Consider the following 20,070-nt stretch of genomic DNA (forward strand, 5'->3'; position numbering starts at 1 on the left):
GAGGATGGAATGAGCTGTCCTCTCTGTATCTCCTGTTGTACCCAGAAAACAAAGAGCCAATTATTTAAGCACTAGGGTTATTATTGATGAAGTCCCTGACAAGTCACCTCCAAAGTTCCACACTGATTTTCCCTAATTCACATGTTAGAAATTTGAACACATCCTGTACGCAAAACTCCATTCTTAGCTGGCATCCAGTCAGGAGCCAATGGAAGCTTGCTGGGTGCAATGGTACAAGCCCGTAATCTCAGCAGCTTGGGAGGCTGAGACAGGAGGATTTCAAGTTCAAAGCCAGCCTCAGCAATGTCGAGGAGCTAAGCAGCTCAGTGAGACCCTGTCTCTAAACAAAAGACAAAATAGGGCTGGGGATGTGGCTCAGTGGTTGAGTGCCTCTGAGTTCAATCCCTGGTACCCCCCCCCCCCCAAAACAAAACAAAACAAAACAAAAAAACCTGAAAGCTCATGGCGGGTTTGCAATCCTCTCAGACTGTGAAGACCTAGTGTCACCACCGGGGCTGAGGGTAATGAAGTCAAGCTAAACTAAAGCTCTATGAGCACATCTATTCCATTTTGAAAGGATCTGCATAAAATAATGGTCAAATAAGCAGATCGTTAGTGCTTGGAAGGGGTGACAATTATTAATTCTGCTCATCTTAAACCCAGTGGCCAGTCACCAGATTTTCTGGAAAGACACAATTCCCATAAACACAGCACACCAATCCACAAAATGGGGAATCACCTAGTTTACTGGGTGGTGAACTTTCACAATGCCAAAGAAAATGGAATTGATTTGGCACTTCACTTTGTAGAACGCCTTTTGGTGGTGTTATTTGGCTAAAATACTCTTGTGATACAGATGCACATGATGAATTATAAACTAAAATTTCAACCTCTAAAGAATCCCCCCAAAATATGGTAGTGTGGAATGAACCCACATGAAACTTGTAATAATTTCCATATCCCCAAATTGCAAAATAGCAGCAGTTAACATTATGTGCCAACTATTAAGTACTTTAAATTATTGAAATCTGTCATAATCACACTATGTGGAAAGTATGACCGGACATTATCCTATTTACCATAGATAAAGAAACTGAGGTGCAGAGATAACTTTTCCTCAGGCCATACAGCCTGTTAGGCTCTCAAGTCTGTGCTCTTAAGAGATGATTAACATGGAGCCCTTGACTAGTAATATTTGCTAGTTTTCAAAAAATTAATCTATCTTTAAATACACTGAAAATTTTGCTTTGTTTACTATTTGTACTTAGACCAATAGGTGAATACTGAACTCTAGGACTGGTTAGAGTCCTAGAATATATGAAAGGGACATTACCTCCAGTTTGAGAGGTAAGTGGAGGGTCAAGGCAAACTTCACAGCAGTGGCATTTAAGCCAGGCCTTGACAGATAATTGAGTACTATGTTTACTTAGTAGGAACCTAATTAATATAACAGATATTAACAAAACTGGAACTTAGACAACATCAGAAAACAGGTCCTAAACAAAATGCATGTTGTACGTTGTGACAATGTGACCTCTTCGGTCAACATCCAGTTTACTCAGCTTTCTAATTTCAGGTTTGGCTCTTACCTATATTTCTAATACCAACACAGATCAAGGAAGCCAAAACCTAATCTTTTGTCTCCTCTTTTGATAAAAATCTTTTATTGTCATGTCTCAGTGTGCAAAAATACAATATCATCTTTGTAAAAAAATAAAAACAAAAAATAGAGCACTCTTACTGTGGATCTAGGCAAAAGTCTAACAAAATTTCCTAACACTTCAGTAACCCTGTTCTCATTATGCTGTAAAGTCAAATAAATGAACTTTGAGGTTGATATACATAAACCATCAAAACCAAAAATTAAGGCATAATATAATTCAAAATTCACATGCAGAGAAACAATAATCCAAAGAAAATATAATTACAATATTTTGCTGAAGATGGATTTGTACTTTTTAAAATAAAATTTCATACTGGTAAGACTTGGATTGATGATAGCATAAAAGATACAGGATAGTATGCACTGCATATACATAGCATAATATTTTTCTGAGACAGGGATTTGTGGTATATAGGAAGAAGAGCTCACATTCAAGACTTGGGTTTATTAAAAAAAACTCTTCTGTGCTAGATTCTGAATTTCTACTTTTTTTTTTCAAAACTGTATCATAGAGCTTAAAAAATTTGATTATATTAGCAGTTTGGTGACATATTGGTAGAGCTGTTCTGTAAATGCTTCAGAAGAAAACTTCTCCTTCACTCTGGCTCTTCCAGCCAGACCCATTGTGGCTTTTAAAGAAGGGTCACGGATGAACTTTTCTATTGCTTCTGAGAAGTGCAAGGGGTCAGGCTCACACAGAAACCCTGTGACACTGTGGATGATGGACTCCAAGGGCCCACCAGAATTAACAGCAATGACTGGGCACTGCATGTACATGGCCTCCACAGGAACAATGCCAAAGTGTTCATTGCTTGGTGTGTAAAGCACACATGTGCAGTTATGGAGGAGTGAAATTTTTTGTTTGTCTGAGAAGGACCGCAGGAAGGTCACATACCCTCCAAGGTCAGATTGCTGGACCATTTTCTTCAATTCCTGATAGTGTTCCACGTTCTCCAGGACTCTCTCATCATAACCACCTGCCATGATCAGATGAACCCTCTCCCAATCTTGAGATGTCAATCGTGCACGTAGCTGTACTAGGGCTTCCAGTGCCAAAGACAGATTTTTCTTCCTTTCATATCTGTTAATGGAGAGGAACAGGAATTCTTTTTCTTTGGGGACTAGGTCATCAAGTTTTTCAGGAACAGTTGAGTCAAAGCTGGTGACATTCAGAGATGGGTAGAGAACATCAGGGTCTATGTGAGATAAGGACTTGAAGGTTTCCTTAAAAATGGCAGCTGTGAATTGGCTGTTGACCAAGATGCAGTCTGCCATGCCTGTGGTGTATTCCTCTATCCAGTCAATTGGGGCCCTGTATAGCCTTTTAAGAAAAGAATCTCTCCGGGTGAGCAGCAGATCTGGGAAGTGACAGTAAAACAGGATCTTCTTAGGCCGTCTGGCCAGCTTGAACACTGGGATACAGGCAGACACCTAACCAAAGCAAAAATTAACAGCAGATAAAGTGACTGGTCAACTCAGCCTCAACCACAGCTGAAGAACAGAAAACCTGCCCTCCCTACCAGTGGGTGGCTCCATGAGCACTTCTGATTTGCTTTGTATCCTCCTTTCTAAGTCCAGTACAATGACTAGTATATAGAAGGGTAGCAGACAATTGCAGAATGTGTGCTAAACATTCAACACTTCAAGTCCAGTGGTTTCCTCCCAGTGTCATCCAACAGAAATAAAACAAAAACCCAGTAACATTCAACATTTAAGGATGAAATTGATATTAATATATTTTAATCATTTCAAAATGTAATCAATTCTAAAAAATATGAACGAAATGCTTGTTTTTCATATTAAATCTTCAAAATCAGGTTTATATTTTATATTTCAGCATATCTCAGTTCAGACTTGCCATGTTCCAAGTGCTCAACAGCCATATGTGGCTACCATGTTGTACAAGGTAGCTGTGGGATCTTTCTCCTTCTAAGAAATTAATAAATGAGCAACAGTAGTTTAGAGCATAGATTCTGGAATCAAGATTGCTAGGGTTTAAATCTCAGTTCTATTAACTGTGTGACCATGATCAAATAATCAACCCCTCTTTGGATTTCAGTTTCTTCTTATGTGACATGGTGACCATCATTAGACAAAAAACTAGTATAGTTTTTGTGATTATGAAATGTACTGATTTTTTATACTTACCAATTTATATTAAGAATTTAATATACAGAATGTGCTCCATAAATATCAATCAAAATCATTACTGAGAATGAACCACAAACATTACCAGACTTTCCTATTGGGTAACCTTTACAAATCACTTAATCCCCCGCTCACTTGAATAACACCTGAAGGAGCTGAGGATATGGCTCAGTTGGTAGAGTGCTTGCCTTGCATGCACAAGGCCCTGGATTCAGTCCCTAGCATCACAAAACAACAACAAAACAAAACAAAAAAAACTAAAACATTTGAAGAAGGTGAGCTTTAGGGATATTGTGCAAATATATACAAACCTGCTTAAAGCAGCAGATATAGAACTTGAATATTCCTACCTCCAAGCCCCCTTTTTTTCTCTACCCAGTATATCTCAACTGGCTGACACATGCAGGTGTTTGGAATGTTTGCATTTTTTGAAAAGAAATGACTTCCACATAAGGATGATCAAAAAAGTAATTGAGGAGTCATAATTAAGGAAACAAATGCAAATATGATGCTATTTCCACTTATCAGTTTGGCAAAGATTAAAATGGTTGATGATATTTAATGTGGACAAGAGCACAGAGTAATAGGCTCTATCACAGACTGAGGGAGATTTAAGCCACACAACCTCTTTAGAAAGCAAATTTGGTGACCAGTACTGACATTTAAAATGAAGTGCTCTTTGACCTACAACTTTATTTCAAGGAATTCACTCAAAGGATGTTTGCAGAAGTTAACAAAAAAGTGTAGAAATGTTTACCACACCACCAGCATCCTTCAATAGAATGCATAAATTATGTTAATTCAAACAAAAGTGCATTTCCTGCCATTGCAAAAAATGAAGTGAATCTCTGTAATGATATCTAAAGATTCTCCAAATAAGAGATTTTTGCTGAAAAAAAGCAAAGTGCTCAACAGTAGGTATGTCATAATCCCAATTATGTACAAATAAGATGTATCTATAATCAGATACACACATACTGGTATAGCCACAACTTTTGGGAGGATACAGTGGTATAGCCACTGTTGACTATGGCTACCTTAAGGGACCGGGATGGGGGACTTTTACATTGTATTCTTTAATACTACTTAAAATTTTAGTTTAAAATTAAAAGTCCTGAAGAAATGTTACTTTTTAAAATGAAAAATTGAGTGTTGGAAAAAAGTCTAGAATAGCCACAGGTAAAGAATTTGGACTTTCCCTCAAAGACCAATAAGGAGCCATGTTAAAGTTTTATTGGGGATATAATGTGTTTAGTTGGGTGTTTTATTTTTAATGTATTTTGAATTTTGAGACGGAATCTTGTCCCGGCCTGGTCTTGAACACACAATGCTCCTGCTTCGACCTCCCAGCTTCGTGTTTTAACACCAAGACACTGCTGATGGATTAGGGTGGCCTGGAAGCAGAGTCAAGGAGTATAATGGAAAAGAGGGAAGACAACACACGAGTTAGATGTAAAAGGTGACAGAAGTGGACGCTAATGCTAATGTGCTTTAGGGCTATCCCCAAGTTCCATCTGTGGCAAAGCGCCCGAAGACCTGGTTAAAATGCAGATTTCTGGCCCCACTTCAGGGCTCCAGGATGAAAGTTTCCTGGAATGTGAGCCCTGCGACACGCAACCACTAGAAAACAGTCTCAATCCCGGTCTACAGGCCAGTTCCGACCTACACTGGGCAGAGGTCCTCCCTCTGAGGCCCGGTGGCCTCCTCACCTGGTCGCACACAACCACGTCGAATTCCTCGTCTGCGATGAACAGCACGTAGAGCGCCAAGAAGATCATGCGCAAGTAGGCGCAGACTGCAGCACCGCGGCCGCCCCAGCCCAGGCTGCGCGGCAGCCAGTCCCCAGCGCAGCGCACGGGTAGCTCGCGACTTTCAGCGAAGCAGTGGCCCGGGTCATAGTGTGCTGTCCAGATCTTCACTCTACACCCGCGCGCCTGCAGCGCCAGCGCCGCGTCCAGCACCAGCCGCTCGGCGCCGCCGACGCCCAGATCTGGGTGTAGGAACAGCACCGACGGGCCGGGACCAGAACTCCCTCCTGGATCCTGCCTCTGCGCCATGGCCCGGAAGCCGGGTCTACACCCCGAGCCCGAAAGAGGGCTTCCCGCAAGCTCCGCCCCCGGAACCCGCTGGCCACTGAGGGCTGACTCCGCCCCGCCGCGCGTGCGTCCTTTAGGCCACATCAGCACAAATATGTGGTCGCCTAGTAACTGCCGGAGAAAATTTCTCGTCTGACTTGGCTAGAGCCTCCCTGTGGGAGACATTTGTCCCTGTGAAGGAAGCTTTTAACCAAGGAAAGGATACTGACGGTCTGTGCTTTCCACTCAGCCAAGTCGCTACAAGCAGGATTTCTACAGGCACAGCGTGGGGCAACCCTAGCGTCCTTGGAGGCAGCGAGGACCCTGCCAGCAGGTTTGGGGGCGGGGCCTGGGCCAATCTCTCTATCCCTGGGTTCTCAACGCGTCCGGCAACTTTCCTGCGGTCTCCTCAGTTCCCTGTCTACCTTCAGCATGGTATGCGGCCCCAGACTTCTCTTTGGTCCCTCCTCTCCCGGGAGTGCTGCCTCTTGCCTTGTGTCTCGCTCTTCCCCCGGGGTTCCCTTTGCTTCCCCAAGCTTCGAATGCGGGTGCCGGTCTCGGCGGTGTCAGCCAGCGGACCGGGGTGGGCCCGCGACGTTCACCGTCTGTCTTGTTTTTCTCCTTCTGCAGCCGGGTCCGACCCCCAGTGGCACTAACGTGGGCTCTTCTGGGCGTTCTCCCAGCAAAGCGGTGGCGGCCCGGGCGGCGGGATCCACTGTCCGGCAGAGGTGAGGATCTCCGCGGCCCACCCTCTGGCCGACTTCGGAGCGTTGTGCCCTGAGATTCATTGGATAAGGGGTGGAGACCTTTGGATAGTAAGACTTACAAGGGCAAGATGAGCCTGAGGTGACCTGACCATTGGGAGGGAGCTCAGTTAGGGGGATGCCACTCTTAAAAAATAAGAACTAAACTGGAATAGGATCTGGGACAACTTTGAAAAAATGAGGTCATTAAGCTAATGACTGTGAACTTGAGCTTTTGCCCTCACATTTCCTTCAGGAGGTCCCCTACACACTTAAGTTTAACATAACTTGGTGGCAAAACTTTCTCCTTTCACTGTAACCGCCTTCCCCCCATAGTGTCTTCTTACTTCCGTATGGCACTGCCATGCAGTCATTCACTCAATCCCAGAAACTTAAGCATCATTTTTTTTCTCATGCTCTCCGTGCAGTCATATACTAGACTTTAAATTCTGCATGAAAAATCTTCTCATTAGTTCATTTCTTCTCCATTTCCCGTGTCATTTCATCTACTTTTGCATTAGTGGCTAACTTTTTTGTCCAAGCCATTTCCATTCCAATCCACCCTCCAGTCCGCTTTACTCTTCTGATTAGTTTCTCTGGTAGTTTTTCCTTGCTGATCATTTAGAAAAGAGCGACAACAAGGATTGGTGGTCTTTCCAGTCTAACCTCTCTCCTCCATCTCTTCTGTAATCTACCATTAGTGATTTTTTTTTTTTTTTTTACTGTTTTTTTGAACTGACTAGCTCCTAGCTTGGTTTCTTACTCCCAGTTTATATTTATTTTCCCAAACTAGCTTAGGTTATTTCCTTGTGAGACCTTTGACAGTAGGCAGAGTAGCTACTATCCCCCCCCCAATACCATTTTGTTTATGTTAAGACCATTTATGTTTCCATATTTATCTCCTACTTTAGGTTTTGATAGAGCAACTGCTCAAGTTTTCTCTCTCCCCATTTTCTATAAGTCCTAACAAAATGATGAATTAATGAAGGGATCAAGCAACCCTATTGTTTTTGGATTTTTGAAGTAACTAGTAAGGTGGCATCTAGAGAGGAGATGAACTTAGGATCTATGAAAACTCTCCTTAAGGATGTGAAGAGGGATGATTAAGATAGAAAATCTAGATTTATGGAAGAAAATCCAAAACTGATGATTTGAAAGTACATGAACTATTTCAACTCAGAACAAGAAATTCTAATAGGCCTGTCAGAAAGAGTATCCTGAAGAGAGAATTGGCAGTACTGAGGCAGGGAAGTTTGGCAATTTGAGAGTTTTTAGAGAAAGAGCAAATGTTTAACTCACACATATAAATGTGCTATGTGCATAACTTGTTTACATAATAAATAAGAATGAAGTAACAAATGAGTGGATAAATGCAACTTCTAAAGTTGTGAAAAAAAAGTTGATGTCATCTTTTAGGTTCAGTATGGTAGGGCTACTGTAACTGAGAACATTTTTTTAAAATTTATTTTTTATTTTTAGATGAATATCTTTATTTTGTTTTTATGTGGTGCTGAGGATTGAACCCAGTGCCTCACACATGCTAGGCAAGCACTGTACCTCCGAGCCACAATCCCAGCCCTTGAGAATATTTTTATGTCATTGAGAGACCCTGCAATAGTCTATTCTACAAGTTTGGTCCTGGTTAAGTATTACTTCAAGAATATAATGTAAAAGTATTGGCTAAGAACATATTTACATTTTGTAAGTCTTTGAGAAAAAGTTGAAGCTAATGATTAATAATAATGCTGTTATAGTTTGAAGATTTGCATTCTACATGAATGAAGTAATAGAAGTGATGCAGGACTTAAATATTATTGGGCTGGAGTTGGAGTCTTTCCTCTGCTTTATTCAAGGTAAAAGGAACTTTCTATGAGGATGAAAAGTAACAATAATGCATTAAAAACTGTAGAACTCTGAAGTGCTACACAGTATTCAAGCAGAATTAATGGGATTCAGGAATATTAAGATGGTAGTATATTAAGATGGTCATCAAGTAATTATTAGGGGTCTACTACATGCCGAACACTGTTGTAGCTTGAACGATATATCTGTGAACAAGATAGTCAGGGTTTGTCCTCATGAACCTTGTATACCAGTGTGGCATATTTATTTTGCAAGCCAAATAAATAAGTAACATAATTTTAGGCAGTAAAGGCTATGAAGAAAATAAAGCTGAGTGGGGAATAGAGAGTGTAGGGATAGGGTGGGGGTGGATAGTGTTTTCAGATAGGGTGTTCAGAGTGGTATTTGAGTAGAGAACTGAAAGAAGTAAGGGAGCAAATCATGAGGTGGTCTGGAGAGGAATAGACTTCTAGGTGGAAGGAATGGTTAAGTATAAAACTGAGGTCAGTGAACTTGGCTTGTTTCTCAAACAGCCAGCAAGTCATTGTGTTAGAACAAAGTGTATAAATAGGTCTGAAAATCATTTTGTTAGGGTATAGAAGGAGGAAGGCAGTTTCAGGCCAGAAAGAATTGATAAAATAGATCTCAAATAGAAATTTAAGAGATTAAAGTGGGCTCTGTTATTAACCTCTGCTTAGTTCCTAGTGATGGAATGAGGTATTTTGACTATATTTTGGTATTTCTAGGGGCCCTGATTTTCAAATTCTCTGCTGTGTCCCATGTACCACCAGATGTAAGAAATATTAAAAGAGGTTACACTGATTCTGCTGGGGGTGCTGTAATTCCAACTTTGAAGGCAGGAAATTGAGAGAATATTGACAAGAATGTGGGTCCTAGTCCTGGCTGAGCCAGTGACTTACCATGTTGACAATGGGTTTTACCTTCTAGGTCAAATTTCTCTTTAGGAACAAGGAGGAAAGTTTCAGGTACCTGCAACGTGGGTTAAAGGCTGTGTATCTTTGAGTGAAAGCTTTTCAAAGTGCATGAATTATTCTGTTAATTATATTTGTTATTCACAATGAGTTTTTCCATAGAAACAGTTGTACAAATAGCGTTGTAAGTGCCTAGTTGACCAAGTAGTCCATAATTAATGTGTCTGAAATATAATTCTCTAGTACATAGACCAAAATTATTGTTTGACACTAATTGCTTTCAGAATTACATCATGAACATAGCTTTTCCTGCTGGAACCCAAACTGGAAGTAGACCTTGATTCATCCCCTCATCAGTAGAGAAAGCTCCTTGAGCTGTAGACAATGCTTTTTGCATTTAGAGTGTGATGTAAAAGAGGGGTGAGGTGGCCATTAAGACCAGAGTTGGGAGGAAAGCAAGAGGAATTGGGTTTTCACTTGCATTTCCTCCCAATATACTCTTCCCTTTTTCAAAAATCTAGAACCTGCAGTCCACATCTACTGGAATGGTATTTTAAGGGAGTGTATATTGGGACTTGGTTAATGATGGGGGCAGGGAATAAGAGAGGGTTTTCCCTCTCTGCTCTTTATTTCTGCTCATTTAGGACTTCTGAGTTGGTGATAAGTGGGCTGGAAAAGATTCCTTTTGACTTCTCCTTCCACCACTTACTACTTACCTCCATATTATACACTAGCACAGGGTGGGGATGAGCAGCTGGGATTGGGATAATGTGTGGATAATTGCTGGGTGGGGTTCCCTAGTGGCTGAGGGGTGACCCCAGAGAGGAGGGAATGGACTCCCTGGGCCTGTTCCTGGTCAGCAGTATCAATGCTGCTTGTCTGCTGTCTGTCAGGGCTGCCTGTCCTGTACCTCATCTTATAAGCTTTGTTCCTTTGGGAGGAACAGTTCTGTATGGGTGTTTTCTCCATTTTTCACATCCTATCTCTCTGTCCAAGATGTATGATCAGCACCCTAAGATACCATCTCACTCCAGTAAGATTGGCAGCCATTATGAAGTCAAACAACAACAAGTGCTGGCGAGGATGTGGGGAAAAGGGTACACTTGTACATTGTTGGTGGGACTGCAAATTGGTGCAGCCAATTTGGAAAGCAGTATGGAGATTTCTTGGAAAGCTGGGAATGGAACCACCATTTGACCCAGCTATTCCCCTTCTCGGTCTATTCCCTAAAGACCTAAAAAGAGCATGCTACAGGGACACTGCTACATCGATGTTCATAGCAGCACAATTCACAATAGCAAGACTGTGGAAGCAACCTAGATGTCCTTCAATAGACGAATGGATAAAAAAAATGTGGCATTTATACACAATGGAGTATTACTCTGCATTAAAAAATGACAAAATCATAGAATTTGGAGGGAAATGGATGGCATTAGAACAGATTATGCTAAGTGAAGCTAGCCAATCCCTTAAAAACAAATGCCAAATGTCTTTTTTGATATAAGGAGAGTAACTAAGAACAGAGTAGGGAAGAAGAGCATGAGAAGAAGACTAACATTAAACAGGGATGAGAGGTGGGAGGGAAAGGGAGAGAGAAGGGAAATTGCATGGAAATGGAAGGAGACCCTCAGGGTTATACAAAATTACATACAAGAGGAAGTGCGGGGAAAGGGGGAAAAATAATACAAGGGGGAGAAATGAATTACAGTAGAGGGGGTAGAGAGAGAAGAGGGGAGGGGAAGGGAGGGGAGTGGGGATAGTAGAGGATAGGAAAGGCAGCAGAATACAACAGACATGAGTATGGCAATATGTAAATCAATGGAAGTGTAACTGATGTGATTCTGCAATCTGTATACGGGGTAAAAATGGGAGTTCATAACCCACTTGAATCAAAGTGTGAAATATGATATATCAAGAACTATGTAATGTTTTGAACAACCAATTTAAAAAAAACATTAAAAAAATAAAATAAAATTAGCAAAAATCTAGCAGCAAAAAAAAAAAAGATGTATGGTCAGTATATAAAATTGACAAAAACAAATTACAAAGTTCTTTTTCATAAAATAAAATATATTCCATTTTTGGAACCTTGATATAATTGAAGCTTATGCTTTTTCTTCTTTTTTTAGTAAATATAGTAATTTGAATATCTTTTAAAGTAGGATTTTAAGACTGATTATATAGATTTAGGGCATTTTAAAAAACAGGTTTATTACTTGACTTCACCAAAATACATGTATACAGAAACTGAAATGCACTGTCCAAATTAGAAGACTATATATGGTGGGCAATGGATGGGTGCTAGGGTCAGAACTGGGTCCACATTCCCTGTTGGCCACCTGCTGGCCATGTGGTCTTAAGACACTTTGCTTAACCTGAATCTAATTTCCTCATTTTTGAAATGAGAAATAGTAACTACCTTTTAGGGTTATTGTATACATTGCCATGAGACAGGTGCTTACTTCATAGTGGTTATGATCAGACAGTAAAAGCAGGAATTTAAGTCTTAATAGCAAAAAAAATTTTTCTTATTGGTTCTTTAACCACATCATGGTAGCATTTGTTATAATGCTATTAAAAGAATTCCAAGAAAAGTCTGTTGGTAACATTTTTCTCTTTCACAGGAAAAATGCCAGCTGTGGAACAAGGAGCGCAGGCCGCACGACTTCAGCAGGCACTGGGGGGATGTGGCGATTCTACACAGAAGATTCACCAGGGCTCAAAGTGTAAGTCTTGGGAGCAGACCTTGTATATCTGTCCAGTGTGGCAGAGTAGAGCAGTGCTGTCTGTCTCTGCCACATGTGGCACTTGGCTCCTCACAACAGCTTCGTTTGTGTCAGTTGGGCTCAATTTGGTTTGCTTATTTTTCACTTGGTTGGCCAGGTTAGGACCTGGAATGACATCTCTTCATGGAGTGAGTGAGAGGAGAGGGAGCTCATCATGTAGCTATGTCAGAGTAAGTGATAGGAACAGAGAACTGGAGGGGATACTGCTTAATTAGATGATTGCTCTTCAATTTCTTCAGTGTTCTTGCCCCACACTGAGAAGTAGGAGTAACCATTCAAATAGGAATTAGGTGATTTATCAGCATTCTGCTGGAGGCATTCACTGATATTAAGGCCTAATGGAAGTTTTCCCATTATACTATGTTACCAAAAGTCCTCTAGTCACCTTGCCTTTGGGGGGTGGTGAGTGGATTTGGAAAGATGAACTAATCATTTGCCAAGTTTTCAGGCTTGGGGAGTGCTCACTAGGTGATGGGAAGTGGGCATCCAGGAGACCATACCTGGCTTTCCTTGCTTGCCAGGGTTTTTGGTACTGTGGCAGACTTAGTCCCAGATCAGGTTTCCTGATGAGTAGGCTCCAGAACACTGCTACTTATAGCTTTTCCCTGACTAAACTCAGTGGGTGAGGAATTGGAATAATAATGGCAAATTTCATTTGCATTGCACTTGGTGCTTTGCAAAGAACTTGAGTATCTACTTTCTGGTTTGATCTGTTCAGCAGTCCTGTGAGGTGGGAGATAATGCCATTTGGAGATGGTAAAGCTCAGGTTTAGAGAGGCAAAGTGACGTGCTGAAGACACAGAAAAAGATGGAACCAGATATTCTGTTAAGTCCCATGCTGTTTACATGTCTGTCTGGTAGAAAAGAGACAAATTGGATTAGTTTAATTGGACCAATAGCTTTACTTGGATTATAGATTGTTTATGGGGCTTCCCTAGAATTCTTGATATTTGGTTTAATTCATGTATTGATTTTTTCCCTGTTATATTAGAGATTTGAAATATAAGAATATATTTAGGAAATAACTTGGGGAGTTGGGGATATGTGAGTTAGTATCATTCTGACTGACAACCTTTTGGTATGAGTATTTCAGAGAGGAATTTTGAATTTGATAGCTCTTGGGATGTCCAGAGGATTTATTTTAAACTCTTCCTTCTCAAATGGGTGGGAAACCTGTTTTCCTGTGGGTAAATCTTCCTGTGCTTGCTCTGAGCTCCTTGCTGTGAGGCATCCAGGTTTGTGAGTCCCCCCTAGGATTGGTAGACTATTCCTTGATGTCATACCATATTCTTATCATATCAGAGATAGGTATTTTTGGTGAAAGGACACAGTTGGGAATTTTTACCTATAAATCTACATCTTGGAATAGTCAAGCAACATCTTGGAGCTTGTTTTTGGCTTATTCTACGAGTTCAGAGTTATTTCAAGTTAATGTTGACAGCATTTTACGAGAGCTTACTATACGTCAGTGTTGTATGTGTGTGAATGTACTTTATACCTCAGCCGTCCTATAAGAGATACTGTGATTGTTTCCACTTTATAGATGAGGAAACTCAGACTTGAAGAAGGTAACTAATGGGGGCCACAGTCACAGCTTGTGAGTGACAGAGCAGGTTTCCAAGCCCTAGCACTTTATTTCTGTGAGCTGTTTCCTCAGCATTATGCCCTGTGGCTGATGCCGCTCCAACATTGCCTTAAAGAAAGTAAGATCCAGTGCAGTGTGAGGATAGTCTCTGTACAGATGCCTTTAAATTTATTTACACCCTTAATTGTATGTATTTTGGAAAAACAAAATAGTAGTGTAGCGAAGACTTTAATCTCTGTGCATCATTCATTGTCCAGTCATGTCTCTGTTACTCCTGCTACCTCACTGGGGTTCTTCCATTGCCTTGACGATTATGAAGATTCCTTTTCTATGGTCTTTCTTACTCTCCACTCCCCATTTGTATCTGGGAGATGAAGTGAGACATCTTGAACTCCCCAAAAGTGGTGTGGGCAGGAAGAGACTTAAAGGTGGGGGCCTAAAATGCACATTCATAGCTTGTGAAGATCAGGGAGTTCTTTAATGAACCCATGAACAATTCCCAATTGGAAAAACATTCCATTTAGGGAGGGGCTGTGTTAATCAGCTTCTTGTTGCCGTGACCAAAATACCTGACAAGAACAACTCAGAGGAGGAAAAGTTTATTTGGCCTCATAGTTTCAGAGGTCTCAGTCCATGGTGGTTCAACTCCATTCTGGACCCCAGGTGAGGCAGAACATCATGACAGAAAGGTGTGGTAGAGGAGAGCTGCTCAGTTCATGGTTGGGGGCAGGCCATTGGAAGGGGGCATGGATGGATATAGTTCAGGCCACGCCCCCACCCCAGTGAGCTTCTTCCTTTAACCATGCTCCACCTGTCTACAATATATGTGGTAGTCGCTTCACAGTTTAATCCATTAAATGGATTAATCCAGTGATAGTAAAATAGCTCTCATAATCTTTTCATTTACCTGTGAACATTCCTCTATTGTCTAACACATAAAGCTTTTTGGGGGATATTAAAGATCCAAACCATAACAGGCAGACGAGTAAAATCTCTTTTCTTCCTACATTAATATATAAATATACATCAGACTCATTGCATATTGCCTAGAGTGTTTGCTCTTTAAGATGGGAATGTTGAGATGGCAAAGTGAACATATGTGTAGAATCAGAACACCTGAGTCTAAGTCTCTCTTGGTCTTCTGGCTGTGTGTTTTTAGGAAGATAATAATCTCTCTGAGCCTCAGTTTTATTTATTTATAAAATGAGATTAATATTTGTATTTCTTTGTCATGAATTTGTTGTACAAATCAAATGGTATCAAATATTTAAAAACACTTTTGAATTATATAATGTGATACTCATTTTTGCATATCTAATACATTATAGTAAACAATGAAGTTTGTCTTTAAATAAGTCTTAATTTGAGAAAAGCAGTTTATTTGCCTTTTCCCTCTTGAATGCATCTTAAGTGCTTCCCCTTTCCTCCCGCTTTACTCCTAGGCAATCTTTAGTATTAAATATAATATTATCACTAAAGTAAGCATGCCTTCTCTTCTTATTTCTAGTGGCCCTGTTCCAGTATTGGTTATGAGTCTTCTGTTCATCGCTTCTGTATTTATGTTGCACATTTGGGGCAAGTATACTCGTTCATAGATTCGGCTCCATCCATCTGTCAACTGAAGAAGAAGGAAAAAACCCAACATATCTTGGACCAAAAGTATAGTGATTTTCTGTTCATGAGAAAGAAATTTTCTGTAAGCTTATTGTTTTACAGGGAACTGAACAAGAATTGATATTGAGGAATCATTTTTTTCTATGACTAATAAACTTTGTAATTCATTTATACTGGAAATCATTGCTGATGCCTCACTGTTAAGGCCTTTATTCTCTTTACCTTTAGATTTATAAGTGAGTATGAAGAAAATTTGTCTTGTGGAGATTGTGTTCTTTGTTGGGCTGGCAGTTCCTTATACAACCCTGTAGTCATTCAAATCCAAGATACTTTAATTGGCCTTGTCTTGTTTTCTTCAAGTTATTTCTGTCCTGGTGATTGTCATTTTGGGTATTCTGCAGTTTGCAAGGAGTGCCTATGACTCCCATGAGGCAGATCTGTGTTCAAAGGCAGCTGGTACAGGGGAACAGTCCTGGAAGTCAGAAATCAGAAATCTTGGATGAAATATTTGCTCATTCTGTTCTTTGTCTCTAAAACCATAGATAATAACTTGCCTCTTCTTTCTTCCTGTTCTTAATTCTGTACAGTACACTTACCTCTTATTTCTAAACCTATTTTAAAGGAATTTATTTGATAAATTAGATTTTATCAAATAAAATTTTGTTTTCACTTTGAGAATTAAAGACCTTTATAATCAGAGTGAGATATTAGCATTTCTACAATGAGTTGATATAATTCAATCCCAAAATAAAAGTTTCTGAAGATTGGCTTAGCATATGCTGATTACGTATTCAGTTACTGTTAGGCGTGAGGAATTACCAAGAGTTGCTCAAAGGTAGCACGTTCCAGGAGTCTAGGATTCTAAAGCACAATTTCCAAAGAAGTGGTGGGACCTGTAAAGTACATTATTGTCCAACAAAATCACAAAACAATGAAGAGATATGTTGAAAAACAGACAATTTAAAAATATATCCTTCTCATACATTAAGCCTATTTCTTTCTTTCTTTCTTTCTTTTTTTTTTTTTTTTTTTTTTTTGAGACTGAGTCTTGTTATTGTTGATGAGCCTGGTCTTGTACTTGCATCTGCCTTCCAGTTAGCTGGGATTAGGGGCATGTGCCACTATGCCAACTAAAGCCAATTTAAAAAATTCTTTGAACAGTTAAATGATATCCAAGTTCTTTAAAAAAATCATAACCACATAGTAGTTGTGTGGTCCTACTGTGTCCATAGGACCATAAGTGGCCAAAGTGTTAAATTTAAATGATGAAGTATGTATCTTTATAAAACTTTTTTTTTTTTTTTGTACTAGGGATTGAACCCAGGGCTTAACCACTGAGCCACATCCCCAACCCATTTGTATATTTTTATTTTGAGTTAGGGTCTCATTGAGTTGCAGAGGGTTTCGTTAAGTTGCTGAGGCTGGCTTTGAACTCAGATTCTCCTGCCTTAGCCTCCTCAGCCACTGGGATTACAGGTGGGCAGTACTGCATCTGGCTATAAAACGTTTCTTAGAGCAATATGTTAGTATCTGTGATGTTACAAATCTTAACAAATGACATTTTATTGGGAAATAATTGATGAAAAACTAATTGCCTTGTATTTTGCAAATTGCTTATTGCACAAAGCAGTTGTCTTCATTTTTGAAATGCAGAGAAAAGTCTTGATTTCATTTAGAATAAATTAAATATGACAGTATCTATAAGGGAATTTTCCCCTGATATTCAGATTGGCAGTACCTAATAATGGTGAAAAGTTATGCCCTTAATTTGGAAAAGAAATTGTGTGTGTGTTTCCCTGGAGGCGGGAATGCTGCAGCCACTTGGGGGCGCTCTTTAGTGGCAAGGGCTGCATTGTCTTTGTTGCACTCCTCTGCTTAGCCAGGGTCTCTAGTGAATGGATAGTTGAAAGCCACTGAGTTTTCTGATCCAGTGATTTATAAGAAGATGCTAGTTTTCAGTGGCAGAACAAGGAGATGCTTCATTCAACAGAAGGAGGAGAAAGAAAATTGGGAGTTGGGTGTAGAGATAAGACAACATCTATTATGTCGCTGCTTTTGGCTCAGTGGTACAATGCTAATACCATTACTGAGAATCTTAAGTGTTCAAGCTGTTCTTTTTTTTCCCCAATTTTTATTGTGGTAAAATACACATAAAATTTACCATCTTACCCATTTTTAAGAGAACAGTTCAGTGGCGTTAATACATTCATGTTGTGCAGCCATCACCACCATCTACCTCTAAAACTCTTTCTGCCTTGCAAAAAGAAAACTTTACCTGTTAAACAATAGCTTCCCTTCCCACAGTCCCTGGTAACCACCACCCCACTTTTTGTTTTTATGATTTTGACTGTGTTCCTTATATGAGTGGGATCACAGTATTTGTCTTTTTGTAGCCTGCTTATTCCACTTAGCATAATATCTTCAAGATTCATCCATGCTGTAGCATATGTCAAGATCCTTTTTTAAGACTGAAAAGTCATTTCATTTCATGTGGAAAGCACATTTTGTGTCTCTTGCTTTTTAAATAGGTGTTTCTAGACTACTGTTTGCTGAGCTCCAGGGAACCATAAGCTAATCATCGTTTTTCCAGAAGCCTAACAAATTAGATGTTTACCTGAGTTAAGGTTATGTTGGCCCAAAGAAAGCTCTCCAGCACCCTTCACTATGGGCTATCCTTCTGATCATTTTTGAGTGGATCCACAAGCCAGTAGGTGCTGACTCCAAGTAATTAAACAAAATTGGGAAAGTGAGTTATTTTCTAACTGTGGTTTCGAGAAATGGTGTTAGGGAAAAGGTCCAAAGTTCTTGAGACTAGGGAAGGACAGACAGACTAGGATATCTGGACTGGAGGAGGCAGCTCTGTGCCTAAAATGCCTGTAGCTCCAGTTTTCACACCTTTCCTAGTTTATACTTTAGTTTTTCTCCAGATGCCAGGAGCCAGGGCTCCCATAGGAAGAATTGGAAAACATTTTGAAATCATGCAAATGTTGGTATCAAGTTGAAAATGTCCACAAAGCTGGCTTCATTGAACAGCAAACATTTGGAACTGTGGAGCTCCTGAATGCATGGAGCCATGTTCTTGTGGGCTCCAGAGCCATTGTCCCTCCCTCCAATGCTGGGGGAAGAGGGTTCAGGCCAGAGCCAAGTTTGTTTGACTCTTTGGGTGCATTTCTAGGACTTCCAAACTTACTGTACCCCATCTTCTGGACTTAGAAGTGTTTCTGACCTGGGCCTACAATTTAACAGTTGCAAGATCCTGGGTGACTCGCTTCCTTTCTAGGGCATATTGTTTTTATGTGTAAATGAGTATGTGGGTATTAACTTCCACCAAAAAGGAAGATTAGATGAGGAAAAAGAAATAATAGTGCTTTATTAAGTAGCTAATGGTTAAGTGTGTATTTTCAATATTTTTAGAGATAATGGTTGCCCAGGCTGGTCTCAAAGCTCCTGGGCTCAGGTATTCCTGCCTCAGTCTCCTGAGTAGTTGGAACTATGGGTGTGTGCACTGTGCGCTGTTTTTTTTTTTTGAATTTAGTTAACAGTCAAATGAGGAGTTTGCTGTTGGCCCCATTTTATACAGAAGTAAACTGAAGTCCAAGCTGCTCAGTTGGTAAGTGGAAAAGCTGGGACTTAACTTCACATCTTGGACTTACCCACTAGAGTCACACAGATGGAATTCTGAAGAATTGGGATGTGGGTAAGGGATGGGTGTCACAACACAGACTTTGACAATGGCACTTTAAAAAGTAATACAGTTCAAGGAAATGCCACACTATCATGTGATCTTTTTCAGGCATTAAGTAGCTTTTTAGTGTGAAGGAACTGGCTGTCTAGTTCAGTTCTTTGTGTTCATTCTGTGGCTCTGTGGTGTGGGGGAAGCATGGTGTTTATTCATTCAGCAAACTTTTGCTGAGGTCTAAGTGCCATGCCCTCTTAGTGGGATTTTAGAAGTAACCTGGGAAGGAGGTCTATAGCCCATTCTCGAATGCTAAAATCCTGTTCCAACTTGGGACTACCAATTATAAATAACTACGTGATTATGGAGATACCAGACAGGGAGCCCTTTCAAAGCCCCCCTGCCATTGGTGACATTGGGTAGTTGGGACCACAGATCGAACTAGTAAGTTGGTAGTGCGTGGGCAGTGATGGAAGGGACTGCTGCTGGAAAATCATACTGTTTGGTCACCTGTTCAACAGAGGAAAGCTCAGCGGTCCTGGGATCCCCTAGCTGGAAGAGGTGAGAGTTCATGGCTCTTCTCCATTGTATCACAGAGGAGAAGGGCCGAGAGAGGGAGCAGCTTACTTGAAATTATATCATGTCTATACCAGAGTAGAGGCCAGAACTAGGCTTCTTTCTTTCTGCCTGGGGGCTTCTTCCCAGTGCTGTGTTGTGAACATTATCTTGAGCCTGGCTGTGGCCAATTGGCCCCCTACATGGTAGGCTACGGGAGCAGATGAACTGGGGGGTTTCCACCGGTGGGCAGTGTTAGTCATGGAGAGGAGTTAGGGCCTCAAGGTTAGTAAAATGAGATGGATTACTTTTGTTAATTTAGGAGGAACTCAACAGGTTCATGAGAATTTAAGGGGAAATAGAATAGGGAAAAGCAGCTGGCAGAACGATGTTTTGAATTTATTCTCTTTTGTTCTTTTATTTATAATCTCTATAAGTCAGTTGTTCCAGG

The 20,070-nt window shown here is 40.4% G+C and overlaps 2 protein-coding genes across 2 annotated transcripts; one reads left to right on the forward strand and one right to left on the reverse strand.

The window, feature by feature from the left end:
- Nucleotides 1-753: 753 nt before the first annotated feature.
- On the reverse strand, nt 754-5,889 carry Alg2 (ALG2 alpha-1,3/1,6-mannosyltransferase). The gene is made up of 2 exons (XM_026415181.2): nt 5,521-5,889; nt 754-3,094 (listed from the first exon to the last, which is right to left on the reverse strand). The coding sequence occupies exons 1-2, from the start codon at nt 5,866-5,868 to the stop codon at nt 2,192-2,194; spliced, it is 1,251 nt and encodes a 416-aa protein (XP_026270966.2). The 5' UTR covers nt 5,869-5,889; the 3' UTR covers nt 754-2,191.
- A 348-nt stretch (nt 5,890-6,237) lies between these two features.
- On the forward strand, nt 6,238-15,559 carry Sec61b (SEC61 translocon subunit beta). The gene is made up of 4 exons (XM_026379349.2): nt 6,238-6,321; nt 6,517-6,614; nt 12,028-12,129; nt 15,282-15,559. The coding sequence occupies exons 1-4, from the start codon at nt 6,319-6,321 to the stop codon at nt 15,367-15,369; spliced, it is 291 nt and encodes a 96-aa protein (XP_026235134.1). The 5' UTR covers nt 6,238-6,318; the 3' UTR covers nt 15,370-15,559.
- Nucleotides 15,560-20,070: the final 4,511 nt, after the last annotated feature.

Source organism: Urocitellus parryii, chromosome 4, assembly GCF_045843805.1.
Source record: "Urocitellus parryii isolate mUroPar1 chromosome 4, mUroPar1.hap1, whole genome shotgun sequence".
Taxonomy (NCBI): Eukaryota; Metazoa; Chordata; class Mammalia; order Rodentia; family Sciuridae; genus Urocitellus; species Urocitellus parryii.